The sequence below is a fragment of the Quercus lobata genome, chromosome 2 (assembly GCF_001633185.2).
Source record: "Quercus lobata isolate SW786 chromosome 2, ValleyOak3.0 Primary Assembly, whole genome shotgun sequence".
Classification (NCBI taxonomy): domain Eukaryota; kingdom Viridiplantae; phylum Streptophyta; class Magnoliopsida; order Fagales; family Fagaceae; genus Quercus; species Quercus lobata.
The window spans coordinates 35,460,048-35,477,013 of NC_044905.1; the positions used below are offsets into that span (position 1 = coordinate 35,460,048).

A 16,966-nucleotide genomic window follows, 5' to 3' on the forward strand; every position below is an offset into this window, starting at 1 on the left:
CTTTCTGAGTCCTGGTTTAAACTAACTGGCCCAGATGAAACACTGTTAATATGAAAGCTTTTGGATATTACTTTCTTAGTATAGAAGTTATTTGTACTAGTGCCTTTATTTTCTTCTTTCTTCTGTTGCTTTTCATTTCTTTCTGTCTTTTCAAGTTTTATTTTTTATTTTTTATTTTATTTTATTTTATTTTTTTGTGGAAAGTGAAAGAATGAAATTTTTTATGGTAATTAGTAAGAAGATTTTGATCAGGAAAGAAAGAAAGTTTTCCCTTCCTTTTTATGGTAATTAGTACTTTTTTCACTTAATATTTTCATTTTTCTATAAAAATAGAAAGAAAATTGTTGAACGTATCAAACAGGAGAAAAAAAAGCTCCAGATCATTAAACATTCAGCACTATTCATATTGACAAGAAAGATTAGCAATGTCACATTAAATTTTTGTAAAGTTGATGTATATCTTGCAGAGAGATGAAAGTAATTAGACAGAACCTTACATGGTTGTTCCCAAATTTCCAAGAAGATCTCCAAAGCTAATATTTCGTACTCCTTTAGCAACAGCATCCTGGAATACACCTACAAATAAAAAATGCAGGTGACACCAGAACTAATTAGTATGATCCTCCAGAGGAAGAAGTCAAATACCAGAAATTCCTAAAATGCAGCTACAGGGACAGCTAAATTCATGTACACAAATAGAGAAAACCTGTTAAAGCCTTTGTAACAGCTTCCTTGTCTGCAGTTGGCGGAAGAAGCCTGTAGAGTTTGAGAGTAAACCAGCCTTCTAAATACCAATATCAATGAGAATAATCTCCAATAGAAAGAGAGATAATCATGATACCCAAGAGTGACAAAGTCTTTAGCCAACGCATCAAAATCACGGTTCACAAGGTGGAGACAGGCTTCAATAAATCCATCTCGAAGTTCTTGTTTAAATTCACCCATCATACCAAAATCTGGTGGGAAATATATCACAAGTTAACCCTTTTTTTTGGTACAAATGGTAAAAGTTAATTCTGCATATTATATGTCATCTATCAACACATACCCAGATTAAGTATAAACTTGACATATTGCAGGCAGAAATATATGGTTACATAGACAGACACATCCAATGAATATTCAGCGAAGAGGCCAAAAAGAGATGCAATATGGATAGGCTATAACCATCATCACTAATGAGTGAATTCAAACTCAATAATTCTCATAGATTGCACTTCATTGACCTAGAATTTGTGTCAACTTTATAATTAAAGATTTTGCAAGGCTTTTAGAGACAAACAGTTGTTCTGAATAGAAATTGATTCTGTTTGCCTCTTCCTTGGAGAAAGAAGATCAAACAATTCCCAATCATGGGCCTTGTGGATCTCTATTTGATACAGGTAGGAGAAGAACCCAACATGGTATTCTTAAAAAATTAAGAGAAATCATAACCTATGAAGCACATGTGCGTTTCTGGATTCGGGTGCGGGTGTAGGACTCGGTAATTTTTGAAAAAGTAGCGTGCAGGTGTGGCGGGGTGCAACGATTAAAAAATTATTAAAAGTATTTTTATATAGTGAATTTAATATTTTTTTATATTAAAAAAATTCAAATAAAGGGGTAGAGTTTATTATTAAAAAACAATTATTTATGATTTGTTTTTAATAAAATCAATATTTTTGGTAATTGTAAACAAAAAACCACCTTTCAAGAAGGTTCCTTTACTCCTTTTCCAATTCCCAAGCCTACCCACTTGAATTAATGACTTTCTCACCTACTTAATTTATATTCTTTAGTTATATACCTTTATTCTTCTTCTTCACTTCTTCTAAGTTCTAACCATTTCTTTGTGTCTTCTCATCTTCTTCTTCTTCCTTCTCTTTTTTTTTTTTCCTCACAAAATCACATGAAGCAGAAGAATGGCGGCCAGCGGCCGTTTCGGCCAGAATCGGAGCAAATCGGCCGGTTTCGGCCTGAATCAGTGCGAATCGAAAAAAAAAAAAGAGGAGAATCGGCGCGTAGGAGCCCGGACGCCGCGTCGGGATGAGTCCGGTGCGGGTGCAGCAGCTCGGGAGTCACACCCGTGCTTTCTTGATCATAACCAAGTCAAGGTGACACAGATGAACCCCAATTCTTGTGCCAAAGATCTTGCTGAAAGAAAATTTTGGTGCTATCATATAACTTTGTATCAGCTAAGTTCACAAATTGGAGATAAGTGGACTTGAACCCTTAACATTGACCACACGGTAAACCACTGCCTCTCAGGCCCCCAACTAATTTGCAATCAGTTTTGAAGTTTTAGCCATATACATGGTTACATAGACATATACATCCAATGAATATTCAGCCAAGAAGCCAGAAAGAGACATCCATTAGATTAGAGACCCAACAAATTGGGATTTCAACCTCTCAATATATAATTTAAGCCCTTCAAAAGTCCATTCCTTTCCCTCCAAATGTACCACATCAAGCATAATGGAACTATATTTCAGACCCAAGTAGTAAAAGTAGTAGGACTAGGACAACATCGCTAACTTGAAGAACCCCTCTCATTGCATTTGGCATCACCAACTTAACAGTGAAAACCATATGATATTCTCCCTCACAACAATGCAACATCAAGTGATCAACTTGCTCCTCATATTGCTTGTACATCACAAACTGATTAACTGTAAACATCTCTCTTTTCATGAGGTTGTAATGCCACCTTTGGAGAAGCCTTATCCCTCAATACTCATTTCCCAGGGAAGGTGGAATTAAAATTCATCTTAATGCATCATGATAAGAGCGAACACTGAAACACCTGTTTTTGCTAACATGCCATTTTTTGGAGAGGTATCCGTTTCAAACACTTGTTGCACATGGGGGGTACCACCCCGACACTCCTGCCTGAATGTTAGATATGTATCCAGAAAGAAATAATTATATGGTCTGGACGCATCCTGAACACAGCAGAGCAAAAAAAAAGATTGGCTCACACCTGGCAAGCACACCACCATCAATCTTAAGTCAATACCATCTACAAAAAAATCTGTCTCTCTCTCTTACTCTCACTCTCTCTCATGGTTTAACTCAAGGCCATCAATTGTCGAAGCACCACAGCCAAAGATCGGCAACCAGTGAGTTGCATTGCCCCATCCAGCTGTTGACTGTTGAAAAATCACGCCGGTAATTCTCTCACCCACACTCTATGGATTTCACTCACACTTTCAAGTTACTCATGAGTCATGACTTGTGACCCTAACTGGTGAGCTGGTAGCTAGCCTCACACTCAAACTAGAGAGGCATAGACTCGAGAGAGTGGAAATAGTAGAGACTAGAGAGAGGTTGAAGCCGGATAGTAGATACTAGTGAGAGAAAAACCATTTTTAGGACGATTATGCAATAATTGCTAAAGATGTACATAGCATAGTCTTTAAAATGCAAAACAGCAGGGAAGGAGGAACATGCCCATACAAATGGTCCAACCATTCGCCTAAAAATCAGATCATGTAACAAACAAATCAAAATTGCTAGCAAGAAAATTAAGCCAACAGCTCAATTGACACATAGATACAACAAGAACCCCTCAAATTATCTTCAAATTCATGTCTATTGTCTATGCCCACGTTATCCCAAATGCATAAAGCAACATACAAAAATATTATGGTTGTAACTTGATTACGACAAGCTAGTTTCAATTTGGAATTAAAGGATATAAAAAGTGTCAAATGGATCAAATGTTAAGTAGAAAAGACACTTGGTGTAAAGGAAATAGAAAGCAAGTCAGTAATTAATTATGCTATAAATATATTGCCTAATATTATTGGCTAATGTATTCAAGGTTGCAACACATACCCAAATATGCTAGTTTACCATCATATGTGCGGAGAAGGTTTCCAGGGTGTGGATCCGCATGATAGAACCCATATTCCAGAAGTTGATTGAATGAGCAATAGACTCCAACCTATTCAGCACCAAGAAACAGACATCTCATTTGCCTACAAAAACTAAATTAAAATAAAGGCTACATAGATTGATTTTTTTAATAACCACATCATTGCAATTAATTTTAAAAATGACCTCAACCAAGTAAAGATCCTTCACTTCTGACAACTTTTCCCCCTACAATAGCCATGAAAAGAGAAGACATTAGCAAAGAATTTGTGAGTAGATAAATAAGGGTTCAATAGGAGCACATTTAAGAAAGAATGGCTTCTACCACCCCGTGAATGATATTTGAAGAAACAATTGGGGCATAGGTTGCCATAATATTTCTATTGGAAACCTTGAAATTATCACTCAAGGATACCATGTTACTTTATCATTGTTTATTTTTTCTGATGAAATACAAGGGTAACCTTGGGTACAGTAAAATGTTGATTTATATTTGCACAAGCTAGGGGTGACCAGCTTCAAACGATCTCTAATTTTTTTTTTTTTTTTCCTTTTTAGAATACAAGGTAGGATCATATAAAAAAATGGCCTTCAGGTGATACTTCTCTTGCAAAATCTAGGCATACAGCATTTAAGATATTAGATGTTTGACTTATTTTGGAACAGATGTGCTTACGTAATAAAAAGCCCATGAGGATGTTTTATGATAACCAAGCATGAATGTATAAAGTAAGTAACCCAGTATTCCATGAGCAAATCAAACACATTGAGGTTTGATTGTCATATTGGGCACGATGTGGTTATCAGGAAACAAATCTGCTGCACAATATGCTATGTTGTGAGGTCAGTTGGGAGATATTTTTATTAAGGCCTCAAGAGGAATGTTGGAGAGATAACACCTTGGGGAGCCACCAACTGAATAGTTAATATAACATATAGAGACACCACTTGACCCAAAAGACTTAAGCCTATGAGTTTGGGCCCAACTATGTTATATTAACCACTCACACGTGTATTCCCATAAAGGAATCATTTTCAATTCTGTATAATAACCTGGGCATGATGAATATCTATGTTCCAGCTTATCTGGGAGTGTCCAAAGAGATGTATTAAGGAGAACAATTTTGTACAAGTTGATATATGCAGAGGGAAGCCACCCACTCTAACATGATCTTTACTTACTGTGAAATTCCATAATGACTAGAAACCAAAACTAAGAGCACTCACATTAGTGGGTGTATAATAGAAAAAATGTGTAAAATTTACACATTTTTGCCTAAAAATGATCCACATCAATGAGTATATTTGTATAATTTACAAGTTTGCTACAATATTCTTTCTTTACGTATCTTGAGGATGAAGGAAGTGGGTGGATGATGGTTGTTGTTGTGTGAAAAAAGAAAAATAATTACAAAAATCGAAAAAATTTAATATTTTAATGAAATGTAGTGTAAAATAGATAATTTGATATGGAGTGTTTTGAAAAATGAGTATGCAAAGTAGAAAAAGTAAGTTTTTATGCTAAAATAGACAAGAATTTTGTACGAGCTGATGCAAATGCTCTAAGGGTGTATCTTTGTCCACTTAAGACTAGGGAAACTTATAAACTCCACATGAGAAGGTTAGCAAATCCCTTATATATGTATGTATATTCCAAGGATCCAAGTGGTATGGGTTCAGATTGTTTCAGGTGGACGACAAAAAGTAATGGTAAGTTTGTGGTCCGTGCTCTTTATGAATTTTTAAGAGGTGCTAATGTCAGGAAATTTCCACGGAAGATTATTTGCTGCTCTAAAATTCCAAGGAAAGTCGCTTTCTTTGGGTGGACAGAAACTATGGCAAAGATTTTGATGGAGCATAATCTCATTACAAGGGGTATCCCTTTGGTTGACTAGTGTTGTATGTGCAAATGTTACTGTTAGGGTGGATCATTTGTTATTTCATTGTAAAGTCACCTACAAGCTTTGGACTTTTGTTTCTTTCTAGATTTATAGTTCATTGGTTGATACCTAAGAGGGTTATTAATCTTATCAAAACTCATAATATATATATATATATATATATATATATATATATAAAGGGAGTTATTGATCTATTCTTTGGTTGGAGATGTTGGTTTGACAAATATAGTTCTTTTGTTTAAAATGTAGCCCTCTTTGCTTGATGTGGACTATTTGGAGGGAGAGGAATAGCTGTACTTTCAATGGTGTGGACCACTCTGTAATTGAGCTTAAGTCGGTATATTGGACATCAATGTTTGAGTGGTCCACATCTTTGGTACAACAAAAGTGAATTCGCTAGTATATTTTGTTGATGTCCTCTGTTTCCGTTTGTAATATATGTAATTTTGTTGGAGATTCTCGCTATCCTGTTGTACATGAGATATCTCCTCTATTGTAAAGTTGTTTTATTACATGTGTACAAGCATGCGCACACACGCACACACACTTATATCTGAAGAAGGTGGTATTTAATTAGTTTCAAGGTAAATGATATGGCCTCGTGATCACCACATGAATACAATAATTAACTTTACAGGAAACTGGCAGTTAGGATTATTCCAAGAATTAGGTACATATAATTTTTTAGTGAGTAACAAATGACAAAGATGAAATTAACCATACCTCCACCCATTCCATAACAAGGACCTTACGAGTTGAGTGCTCCACAAACATTTTTGGGACCAGCACATCTGGTAGCCCGCCATACAACTGTCTGTTCAAGCATATATCACCATGAACCTAGCCAAAAGAATGTATACACACACACACACATATATATATACACACTTAGGTGACTTAGCATATAATTACAATCAAAACATATAATATTAGGTAACGAATGAGAGTACAAGCAGAAAACAACTATCTAAACTGTAAATCGTATTATTGTGCTCTCTAGAGTTTGAAGAATTTTATCAGGCAACATTAATTAATCAGGTGGAATATCATCCTGACAAGTGAAGTACCTAAACATTTTTTTTTTTTTTTTGATAAGTAATAAGATATATTGATAAAAAAGGAACACCCTAGTTCACCGGGAGTGAACAAGGGAAAGGAAATCAAATACAAAAATTGAAAGGGTCTAGGAAAACAATAAAAGAAGGGAAAGATTTATTTTGCAAAGCAAACAACCAATCCCTTAAAGTTCTAAAAAAGAGAAGCTTGAGGTTCGGAATAGATCTCTCAGTATCTTCAAAACATCTACTATTCCTCTCCCTCCAAAGGCACCACAATAAGCAATGAGGAATGATAGACCAAATATAACCATTTCGATGACGACCAAAGCTGCCTTGCCAACACCATATCAGCCCCAAAACAGTGTGCGGCATAACCCAAGTTACTCCAAAAAGACCCAAAACCATAGACCATAGATCCGTAGCAAAAGGACAATGAAGGAATAGATGGTCAACCGATTCACCATTTTTCTTACACATGTAGCACCAATCCAAAATCCACACCTTCCTTTTACGTAAATTATCAATCGTCAAGCATTTCCCTAAGACAGCAGTCCAAACAAAGAAAGCTACTCTAGAGGGAATCTTCTGCTTCCAAATACTTTTCCAAGGAAACCCATAGAAAGCAGAGCCAGCTAAAATTCTATAATAATCACTAACCAAGAAACCCTTAACTTTGCTAGGAATCCAACACATTTTATCCTCACCTAGCCCCCTTATAGGAAGTGAAGTACCTAAACATAGTCTAGGATACAAGTCTAGTACCAAAAAAATCCCCTAATGAAATAAGGTGCAATTTTTGTAACAAAATTTCTAACAATCTAGATGAATGATTAAATTTTCAAATTGATAGATCAACATGGCTGGAATCAGAAAGGAGGCCAACAGGCAAGACAGAAAGAAAAAGAGAGAGAGAGAAGAAAAAAAGAAAAAAAAAACACACACACACACACAAAAACAAAAATAACCAGATAAAAAAAAAAAATTAGGCTTAATTACAAATTACATCCTCTAAGTTTGACCTGTTTTCGATTTCTTACCTAAAGTTTCATTTATTTCAATTGAGTCCTTCAACTCTATATTGTTTTTAAATTAGTCCTGTTTAGTTCTGTCCACATTGTGCCATTAAGTCCCATAAAACGAGTTTTTCTGATTTCAAATCTAAAAATAAATGAAGTCTGATCTCTCTCTCTCCCTCTCTACGCCAATTCTTTGTCACCATTACCATCTTGACCCAGCTCAACTCAAAAGCCCATCAGATTGACCAGTCATGAACCGGCACAACTCTAGATCGACTCATACTGTGACTAGTGGTACTTCATCACAGCAACCTCAAGGCACCCAATGAAACCTACCAAACCCAACAGATCACCAAAAATGTTACTTCAGTTAGTTATCTAGACATTGTCATTTGGCATTCTTCGCAACCCAACATGATAGATTTGTGTGAGGGATTACCTACAACACAATTGAATTAGCCCTAGATAAAATTAACCATATTGTGAAATTCAAGAAAACAGTGTGGCCAAGTACTATCTAGGTTGGAAGCTTGATCCTACCATCACTATTCACTAATTGAAATAGTTGTTGGATACCTCTGTAAAATGAAATTCCTAATCTATATGAAATGTTAAATATGCCACCAAACTTACTTTTAAGAGATTGAATCCAAAATTAGATTGTAGACAGCAAAAAAATTAGATATGGAAACTTTTTATCATGAAATTTCAGTCATAAGTAATACTCAGATCATGCTCCTACCTGAACCTGAGACCATTGTTTGCTTCTTTTATGTAATCCATCTCCTGCATTCAATGTGATTTACCTGTATTCAATTTGAAGCTCTAAGAATATTGCTCATGCAACCAAAATGTTTTAAGAAATAAGTTCCGATGTGCTTTACCAGCAGTGGGAAATTTACAACAGTGTCAACCACTTATTTCCCAGTTTCTTCTTTCTTTCTTTCTTTCTTTTTCCCCATTTTTGCTTTTAAAAGTAACAAATGATATAACAATTATAGAATAAGTGAATGAAGTTAAATGGCCTCTAGAAAAGTAAGCATCTGATGACACTTAAGGTGTTCCCTATGCAGTATATTTTCAGATGCTAAGATGCAAGCAAATGTATCAAAACTCTCTTCAACCAAATGTATGGCAAAATATTATTTTTGCATGAGTATCTAAGTCGAACAGTACTTGTGAGTATTCTAAGGGAAGCAGAATGGTTTCTTGATATTAAGATTTTAAGCTTCCTGTATTACAAGGCACTTTTTAACTATGGTATAGTAGTAGACTTAGTTAAACTCTAAGCAATAAAGTTAGCATTTAGTTGAAGGACTAGCCTTATTACTCAACATTCCACCAAGTCATAACATCTACTGGCTTAATAAGGAAAATGTCATAATGAAAGATCAATCCATACCCGAAAAAGACTTGACGCCCATTCATCAACAACAGCCTGCAAATTAAAGGTCAAGTTGCTTAGTTCCAATATGACAAGGAAACATAAAACATTTATATGTACAAAATGCTCTTTGAATCACGCTCTCCAAAATTGGTATAAGGCTGCCTACCAACTTCTCTCCTAGACCCTGCAAAAGTGGGAGTCTTGTACTTTGGGTATGACCTTTTTTATGTACAAAATGCTCTCATATATAATTGGAAATGTTCAAACCCTCAAAAAGACCCATTCAGTAGTCAGCAACATCACACAATGCATTGGATATAATACTGGTATTCCTCATCTACAGGCCGATAAAAATAAAAGGTATTTTACCCAAGCTACATGTTACAGAATACCTGAAGATCGGTGTTCAATTTGCCTGCTCTCCTTAGTAACCCTGCTAGAAAACGCAAGATTAGCATGTCTAAGGATATGGCAGCTTGAATTCCAGGCCTTTGAACTTTAACAGCAACAACCTCTCCACTATGACGAAGCCTAGCTTGATAAACCTAATTATTTAAGAGAAGAGAGGGACTGAAGCAAGTGGCTAGATAAGAAAGCAAAGCTTAATTACATGAAAGATATCACAAAAAATGTCCCAGATCATGAGCATAAACAAATATAAACCTGCCCAAGTGATGCTGCCGCTATAGGCTCTGGTGAAATCTCAGAAAAAATTTCATCTATTGGTAACCCAAGTTCTTGTTCTATTGTGTTGAAAGCAACTTCAGTGGAAAACGGACTTATTCGATCTTGCAACAGTGAGAGTTCATCCAAATATGAAGGTGGTATCAAATCCTGCAAGAAGATATCTTGAAATAGGATCATCTTAAAGACGATCATGAAATAAGAGATTTAAAAACAAAAAAGAGAATCACATCATTGGTGCGATAGAAAGTATAGCACTTACAATTTTTTTATATGTAAGTCAATTTACATTTGAAAGAAAGAAATATACAGTATACAAAGGGAGGGACAGTGGGTATATTAGCTATTTACCCAACCACTCCTTTAGCAATCAAGGGTACAACAAATCAGGGAAATCATACAATGTTGGAGGTCTACTAATATCTCCTAACAGCCAAAAGAAGAGAGACCCAACAAAGTGCGTTTTCATCCTCTCAATTGATAGTCCCTACCCTTCAAAGGTCCCCTCAAGGAAGCACAGGTGCACCATTTTGGTCGGCGCACCCATGTTGAACTCAGCAGGACGCGCCAAGTGGCCTGGGCACGGGGCTGCATGTGCATCCCTTGACGATTTTTTTTTTTTTCCTGACACGGCCCAATACGGTTCGATTTAGTTTGATTTAGTCCAAAATAGGCCCCGATATGGGCTGAAATACTTATTAAAAAAAAAGGTTAATTTCAAACTTATCTTTTATTGAGTTTTAGTTTCAAACTTTCGATATTGTATTCTAATTTATGAACATTATGTAAATGGTTATGTATTCACTTTATTATCTATATACTATTGCTCTTAAATTGATATATGTTTACCATTTTATGAAAAAAGTGTTTAGCAATATATAGAAAATAAAAATAAAAATATATTTAATAATTAATTAATAAACATATCCCACCGCACCCGTGTCCTACTTTTTCAAAAATTGTCATGTCGCAGCACTGAACCCACACCCGCACCTAAACCCAAATCCGCACCCATGCTTCCTAGGGTCCCCTTATTCCTCGACAACTAAACAAGCCACACCAAGCATGAAAAGACCATATTCCACACTCCATTGCAAAAAGGGCTTGGTCTTCATCTCCAACTACATAGCCATCATCTCACTATTTTGGGCATCACCCATTTGACTCCAAAATTACCTACAAAATTCCACAATTCCCTAGTAATAGAACAATGCAAAAGCAGATGATCAACACATATTATCCATTTATTTTATACATACAACACCAAGGAAAATATTCCAATACATTCATAAAAAGAAAGCTACCTTCCTAGGTACCTTCACCCTCCAAAACAACTTCCAAGGAAAGTCCGATACCATTGTTCCTCTTATTGCCTCAAAATAAGATCAAACACTAAAAATTCATTTTTATTTAGTTTCCAATACATTTTGTCTTCCATTCCCACATGAATTTTGATTGAATATAGCAACTTGAAAAAAATTCAAAAACTATTCCGACTCCCAAAGATTGGGTTCCAATGAACCCCACCATCAGTAACCACCATATATTCTGACACCATAGCCTCCTTGTTTATAGTTAAGTGAAAAAGGTCAAGAAATAAGAATGCTAAGGCTCTCTTAACACACCATTCATCGTGCAAATATCTCACTTGAAGATCTTCACCAACACTAAAAGCAACATATCGAGAAAATGAGCCCCGTCATGGTCTGATTGCCTTCCAAACCCCCACCCCATGCATTATGCAAAGTGGATGTGAAGTCCAACTCCCCTCTTCAACCCCAGATTTTACTGCTATTATTCATTCCAAATTTGACCGCTCTCATGAGCAAATCTTCATAGCCACTTTCCCACCAACACGTTATTAAATGTGCTCAATTTTCCAATCCCCAATCCTCCTAAATATAAAGATGTACAAGTTGTTTGCCAATCCACAGGGTGTATCTTTTTCTCCTCTGTCATTCCACTCCACTGAAACTCTCTCTATATCTTCTCCGGTCTTTTAGATACAAAGATTGGCATTGTAAACACAGGCATAGAGTAAATAGGTAGTAGATTCAATAGTGTGCTCTTTAAGGATTGCACCCAATTTTTTTGCCTTGTGATGGCACTAAGTTCACCCTACTTAGTCTCAACTTTAAGGATCACATGCAGGAATAACTGTTATGGTAACTGCCCCAACACTCACTGTCACAATCTGAGAACTGCCACTAGGGCACAATTGCTTGTTGTCTTGGAGCCTTTCAATGCTTCCAGCATACCAACAAAGGTTGTCTGAACATGCAATTGCTTGGTAATTGCCATACCATGCCATGCTGCTGCCACCTATTTTACACATGCCCATTGCTTGTGCACGTGCTCCTGCACACCACAAGCTATGCAAAAACGCTTGGCAACCCAAGCAAATACCTAGCAACTCAGCCTTGGTCCATACACCACCATGTGGAGGGCTTGGCCCATGCCAATGCCACCTCCAAGTCTAGTCAACACAATCTACAAAACCTACACAACATTATCGCCACCCATATGCGGATATGCCATCTAACTACAATTGGCCAAGCAAGCCAAAGCCCAAACTCGTATTTCCTACAATACCCAGCATGCCAACATGTTCAAGCAACCCAACCTTTCCTTGCACATACACAACCTACCCACTGCTCAAGAATTTGCCCATGGTCAAGCCACTCAAGTTGCCATGGCTCACCCACTACAAATGTTGCCTACAACACACAAATGGCCTGCAACCAGCCAAGCCATGACCATGAGTGTATGGCATTTGCAAAGGCACTGTCATGCTGCCAACACAGCATACTCATGCATTCATGCACCACCAAGAGGGGCAGCACAACCTACTATTGCCCACAACCTTGCTTAACCCATAGGATATTGTGGATGGCATGGGTGCAACATGCAACCACTCCATCTCGAGGACCAAGGGTCTAACATTGGGGGAGGTTTAGATTCAATAGTGTGCACTTTATGAGTGCAAATATACCTCCTTTGGAAAGATACAGTACCTTCCATCCAGCTAACTTCTTCTCCATCTCTCTATCTTGCCATTCCAAACTAACTTAACCTTAAATGAATCACCAAAAGGAATTCCCAAATAGTTCATTGGTAAGGAGCCTGCCTTGCAAACATAGTTATTAAATCCAAACCGGACGTTGACCCGATCTATGAGTTGAGTCACTGGTTCAACCAGTAGATCAATGGTCGAACCGCACGGTTAAATAAAAAGATGTCAAAAATTATATATATATATATATATATATATGAGTAAATTTGAGAAATCATAACATGAATATGTAAATAAAAAAAAGGCATATGCCTAAATTAAACTCGTCATTATTATTCAAAATCAAAGTTTCACAAGCAATAGCATTAGAAATTCTATAAAAAGAAAAATAAACGAATGTCATAAGATTGCAACAAAGTTTTTGCTAAATAAAATCTTGTTACGTGTTTTAAAATTCTGTATATTAAATAAGTAAATAAGGAAATCTCAAACTACATAAACAAAAGAAGAGAAAAAAAATTTAAAGACTTAACTTAAAGCAATAAACAAATAAAGTGCAAGAAATGTAAACAAAAGAAGAGAAAAGAAGGTTTAAGTAATATATAATATCACATATATTGATATACTCATACTTACGTGCTAACTGGCTATGTGAAACTAAAAAGTGCATTTTTTTTATTTCTTTAAGTTTTCTTTTATTTAAATTATCATATTATCACACATTAAACAGTAAAGAAGTCAATGAAATTGACCTATTAATGTAATTTTACACAATTCACAAAATTCAGCTGGATTATTAAAACCCGATCGAGTCACATGGTTTGCTTAGAACCCGCTGGGTTTTACCGGTTTTGACGGGCTCTTGTGCACATCCGATCCAATTGACGACCCTGACCAATCTATGTGCCAAGTCACTAGGCTACCGGTCTGACCAGCAAGGTCGGGCCAGGTTCAAAATTGCTACTGACCTTTGGCACTCCCCAATAGCACCATCTCACATTTCGTCAAATTCACCCTAAAGCCCATCACCATCTCAAATCATAACAAGATACACCTCAAAGCTAGATCACACTCTGTGTGCACCACAGTAAATAATAATATATCTTCAAGCAACAAATGGTATATGTGCAAGGCGTCTCCATTCCTTCCCACCACCTCTTTGTACCGGAAATTACCTTATCAATCATCATGTTAAGAACTTCCAATATCAAAATGAACAAAAGTGGTACCAATGGGTCACATTGCCTCAAACTTCTAATGTTGGGAAATAACTAGATGGACTTCCACTGATGAGTATTGAGAATCTAATAATGGAAACCTAGAAATGCACAACCTAATCTAACATATACAATAAACTATTGCAATAAACATGATCATATGCCTTTTCAATATCAAGCTTGAAAATTGTTACTTGTAGAAGTGAAATTGTAATATATTTATAAATTAATCTCAAATAAATAATATGTTTGTGTATTACAGTAACTTTTTTTTTATAAATAACTTTATTAATAAATGAAGGTAGCCCGAGTATACTGTGGGTGCAACACAATCAAGTTCTCAAAGTACAACGTTCAATCATATCTAAGACAAAATTAAAGGAGAATCAACACAATCAAACAAAGATTTAACAAAACTTAAGATCAAGAATAGTCTGTTCACAACCCTCAAAACTTCTAGCATTCTGTTCTCACCAATCACATCAAAAAATGAGGGAAAGCTTACCAAATTGCTATGTTCTGATGAAGACCAAACTGACCTTGCCAAGAAGCTAGCATATCCATAACACTCAACGGCATAATCCATTGAACTCCAAACAAACCATATACCATAGACCACAACTATGTAGCTATAGGGCAACGAATAAGTAAGTGGTCCACAATCTCCTCACTACATTTACGCATACAACACCAATCTAACACAATAATGCGTCTCTTCCACATCAGAATTTTTCCAAAGCAGCAGTCCACAAAAAAAAAAAAAAAAAAAAAAAAAAAAAAAAAAAAAAGAAAAAGAAAAAAAAAGAAAAAAAGAAAAAAAAGAAGAAAAGCAACTCTAGCTGATACCTTTGAGCTCCACATGCTTTTCCAGGGAAAAGACATGGCATTAGTAGAAATTAAAGAATGATAGTACCAATAACGTAGGATAAATTGTGGACTTTATTAACATGTGCTTTTGGTGGGTTAAGAATTAGGAGGATTTGTGTAAATAGAATTTATTCGTCGAAGAAAGGGTTATGGAGTTCTTTTAGGAATTAAAAGGTGGTCTAATGAGTTATTTGATGGCTATTTGGTAGAAGAAAGTATGTGGGGATTTAGGGTTTTAATAGGTAAAATAAAGGGCTTGATTCGGGGTTGTGAGGAAGAAGAAAAAAGAGAGGTTTTTTTATGGTGTTTGGGGGGTTGTATAAACAATACCTTAAGAAAGAGAAGAAGAAGAGAGAGAGAGAGAGAGAGAGAGAGAGAGAGAGAAAATACTACACAAAGGCCAACATGCCTCAATCCTTAAATCACTGAATAATTGTATTAATCAACTCTATCTCTTGTGTTCATCATCGTGAGCTCAAAGTTTATATTTTTCATTAATTAATAAAATTTCACTACTTACCTATTTAAAAAAATAAGTCAATCCTCACACCACAAGTCATCCCAAAACTTTACTCTAGTTCCATCACCCACCTTATACCGAAGATACCATGAAAAAGTCGACCAATCATGTCTTATGGATTTACAAAGGCTAACCGTAAAAACCTGACATCACTTTGGTGCACCAACTTCCCCCCCCCCTCCCACCCCCCCAAGGCACTTCCCATACTTCACCTCTATCACCATCCTCCAGAGTAGCTTTCTTTTAGTACCAAACCTCCACAACCACTTCTATAATAAAGTTAGATTTAATCTTCTCAAATTCCAAATGGCCTAACTCCTAATCTAAAGAAATGCACAAATTTGTGTCCAGTTTACCGAACGGAACTTGGACTCCGCACCTAAACCACTCCATAAGAACTCTCACAATAACTTTGCAATATGGTTAGCCAACTCATCCAAAATAGAAAAGATAGAAAGAAAATAAGCAGACAAGTTCAAAAGAGTACTTTTAATTAGCGTAACTTTACCTTCCTTAGATAAATAAAGCCGCTCCACCTTGCCAACCTCTTTTCCATCTTTTCAAGAATTGGATCCCAAATCTTCTTCTCTTTGAATTTAGCCCCCAAAGGTTGACCATTTACATCCCAAAATAGCCACCAACTCCTCCAAGTTAGAGCATTTACATTAGTTTGCACAAAACTTTGACTCTATTTTAAAATAAGAGCCTACTTTTTCTATTTTAGCTAACAATTTCTCAAAACACTTACATCCAATTTTCTATTTCTTTCTCTATTCTATTAAAATATTATTTCCTACTATTGAATTTTAATTTTCATATTTCACCCCTCTCTTCCTCAATCATCATGTCGCACGCGCCTTCCTCTTTGTAGAAATCTATGGAGAAAGGCTTCTCTGACAAGTACATGGTGGTGGCTTTTTGTTTTATGGGAGATAGGTGTTTTTGTTAATGTTTCAAAGATTGATTTAGAGGGAGATGAGGTTGATTGAGGTGAGGAGTTTAGTATGTACTATGTGGGAGTGGGAGTGGGAGTGAGAGTAAGGGTTCATTTTGTAGGGATTGAATGTGGTTAATTTTTTAGATTTGATTTCACTTTATGCAAATTATAATTTAGGGGTTTTCATTTTTCAGATCTCTTTCTTACGTTCAATTGTTCAGGTCTTATCCAAAAATTGTACAATTTGTGAGAGAGGAGATGTTGGTCACTAAGAGAGAAGAGAAAAAACAAAGACTGGGAAAGAGAGAGACAAAGTGCCTCGGTAGTGAGAAAGAAGAAATGAATAAAAATAAAAAATGAAATGCATAATCTACAATGCCTCCTAAATTGAACAGGCACTGTCAGCTAATGTGAATGCTCTTAGTTACATCCCAACTAGGACCAAATCTGACTTGCTCAAGTTAACCTTCAATCCGGACATGATTCAAATCATGATAAAGAAAAACAT

The 16,966-nt window shown here is 36.0% G+C and overlaps 1 protein-coding gene across 1 annotated transcript in view; it reads right to left on the reverse strand.

Annotated features, from left to right (window-relative positions):
• The window catches only part of LOC115975452 (uncharacterized aarF domain-containing protein kinase At1g71810, chloroplastic), a 29,642-nt gene that overhangs the window by 6,866 nt on the left and 5,810 nt on the right, over positions 1-16,966 (reverse strand). Inside the window, exons 4-13 of the mRNA XM_031096232.1 lie at positions 9,884-10,054; positions 9,613-9,765; positions 9,236-9,271; positions 8,576-8,619; positions 6,483-6,573; positions 4,045-4,086; positions 3,820-3,928; positions 842-956; positions 707-756; positions 498-576 (exon numbers count right to left, since the gene is read on the reverse strand). Of these exons, the coding sequence (XP_030952092.1) occupies positions 498-576; positions 707-756; positions 842-956; positions 3,820-3,928; positions 4,045-4,086; positions 6,483-6,573; positions 8,576-8,619; positions 9,236-9,271; positions 9,613-9,765; positions 9,884-10,054 (890 nt within the window). The remainder of the gene's footprint in view (positions 1-497; positions 577-706; positions 757-841; positions 957-3,819; positions 3,929-4,044; positions 4,087-6,482; positions 6,574-8,575; positions 8,620-9,235; positions 9,272-9,612; positions 9,766-9,883; positions 10,055-16,966) is intronic.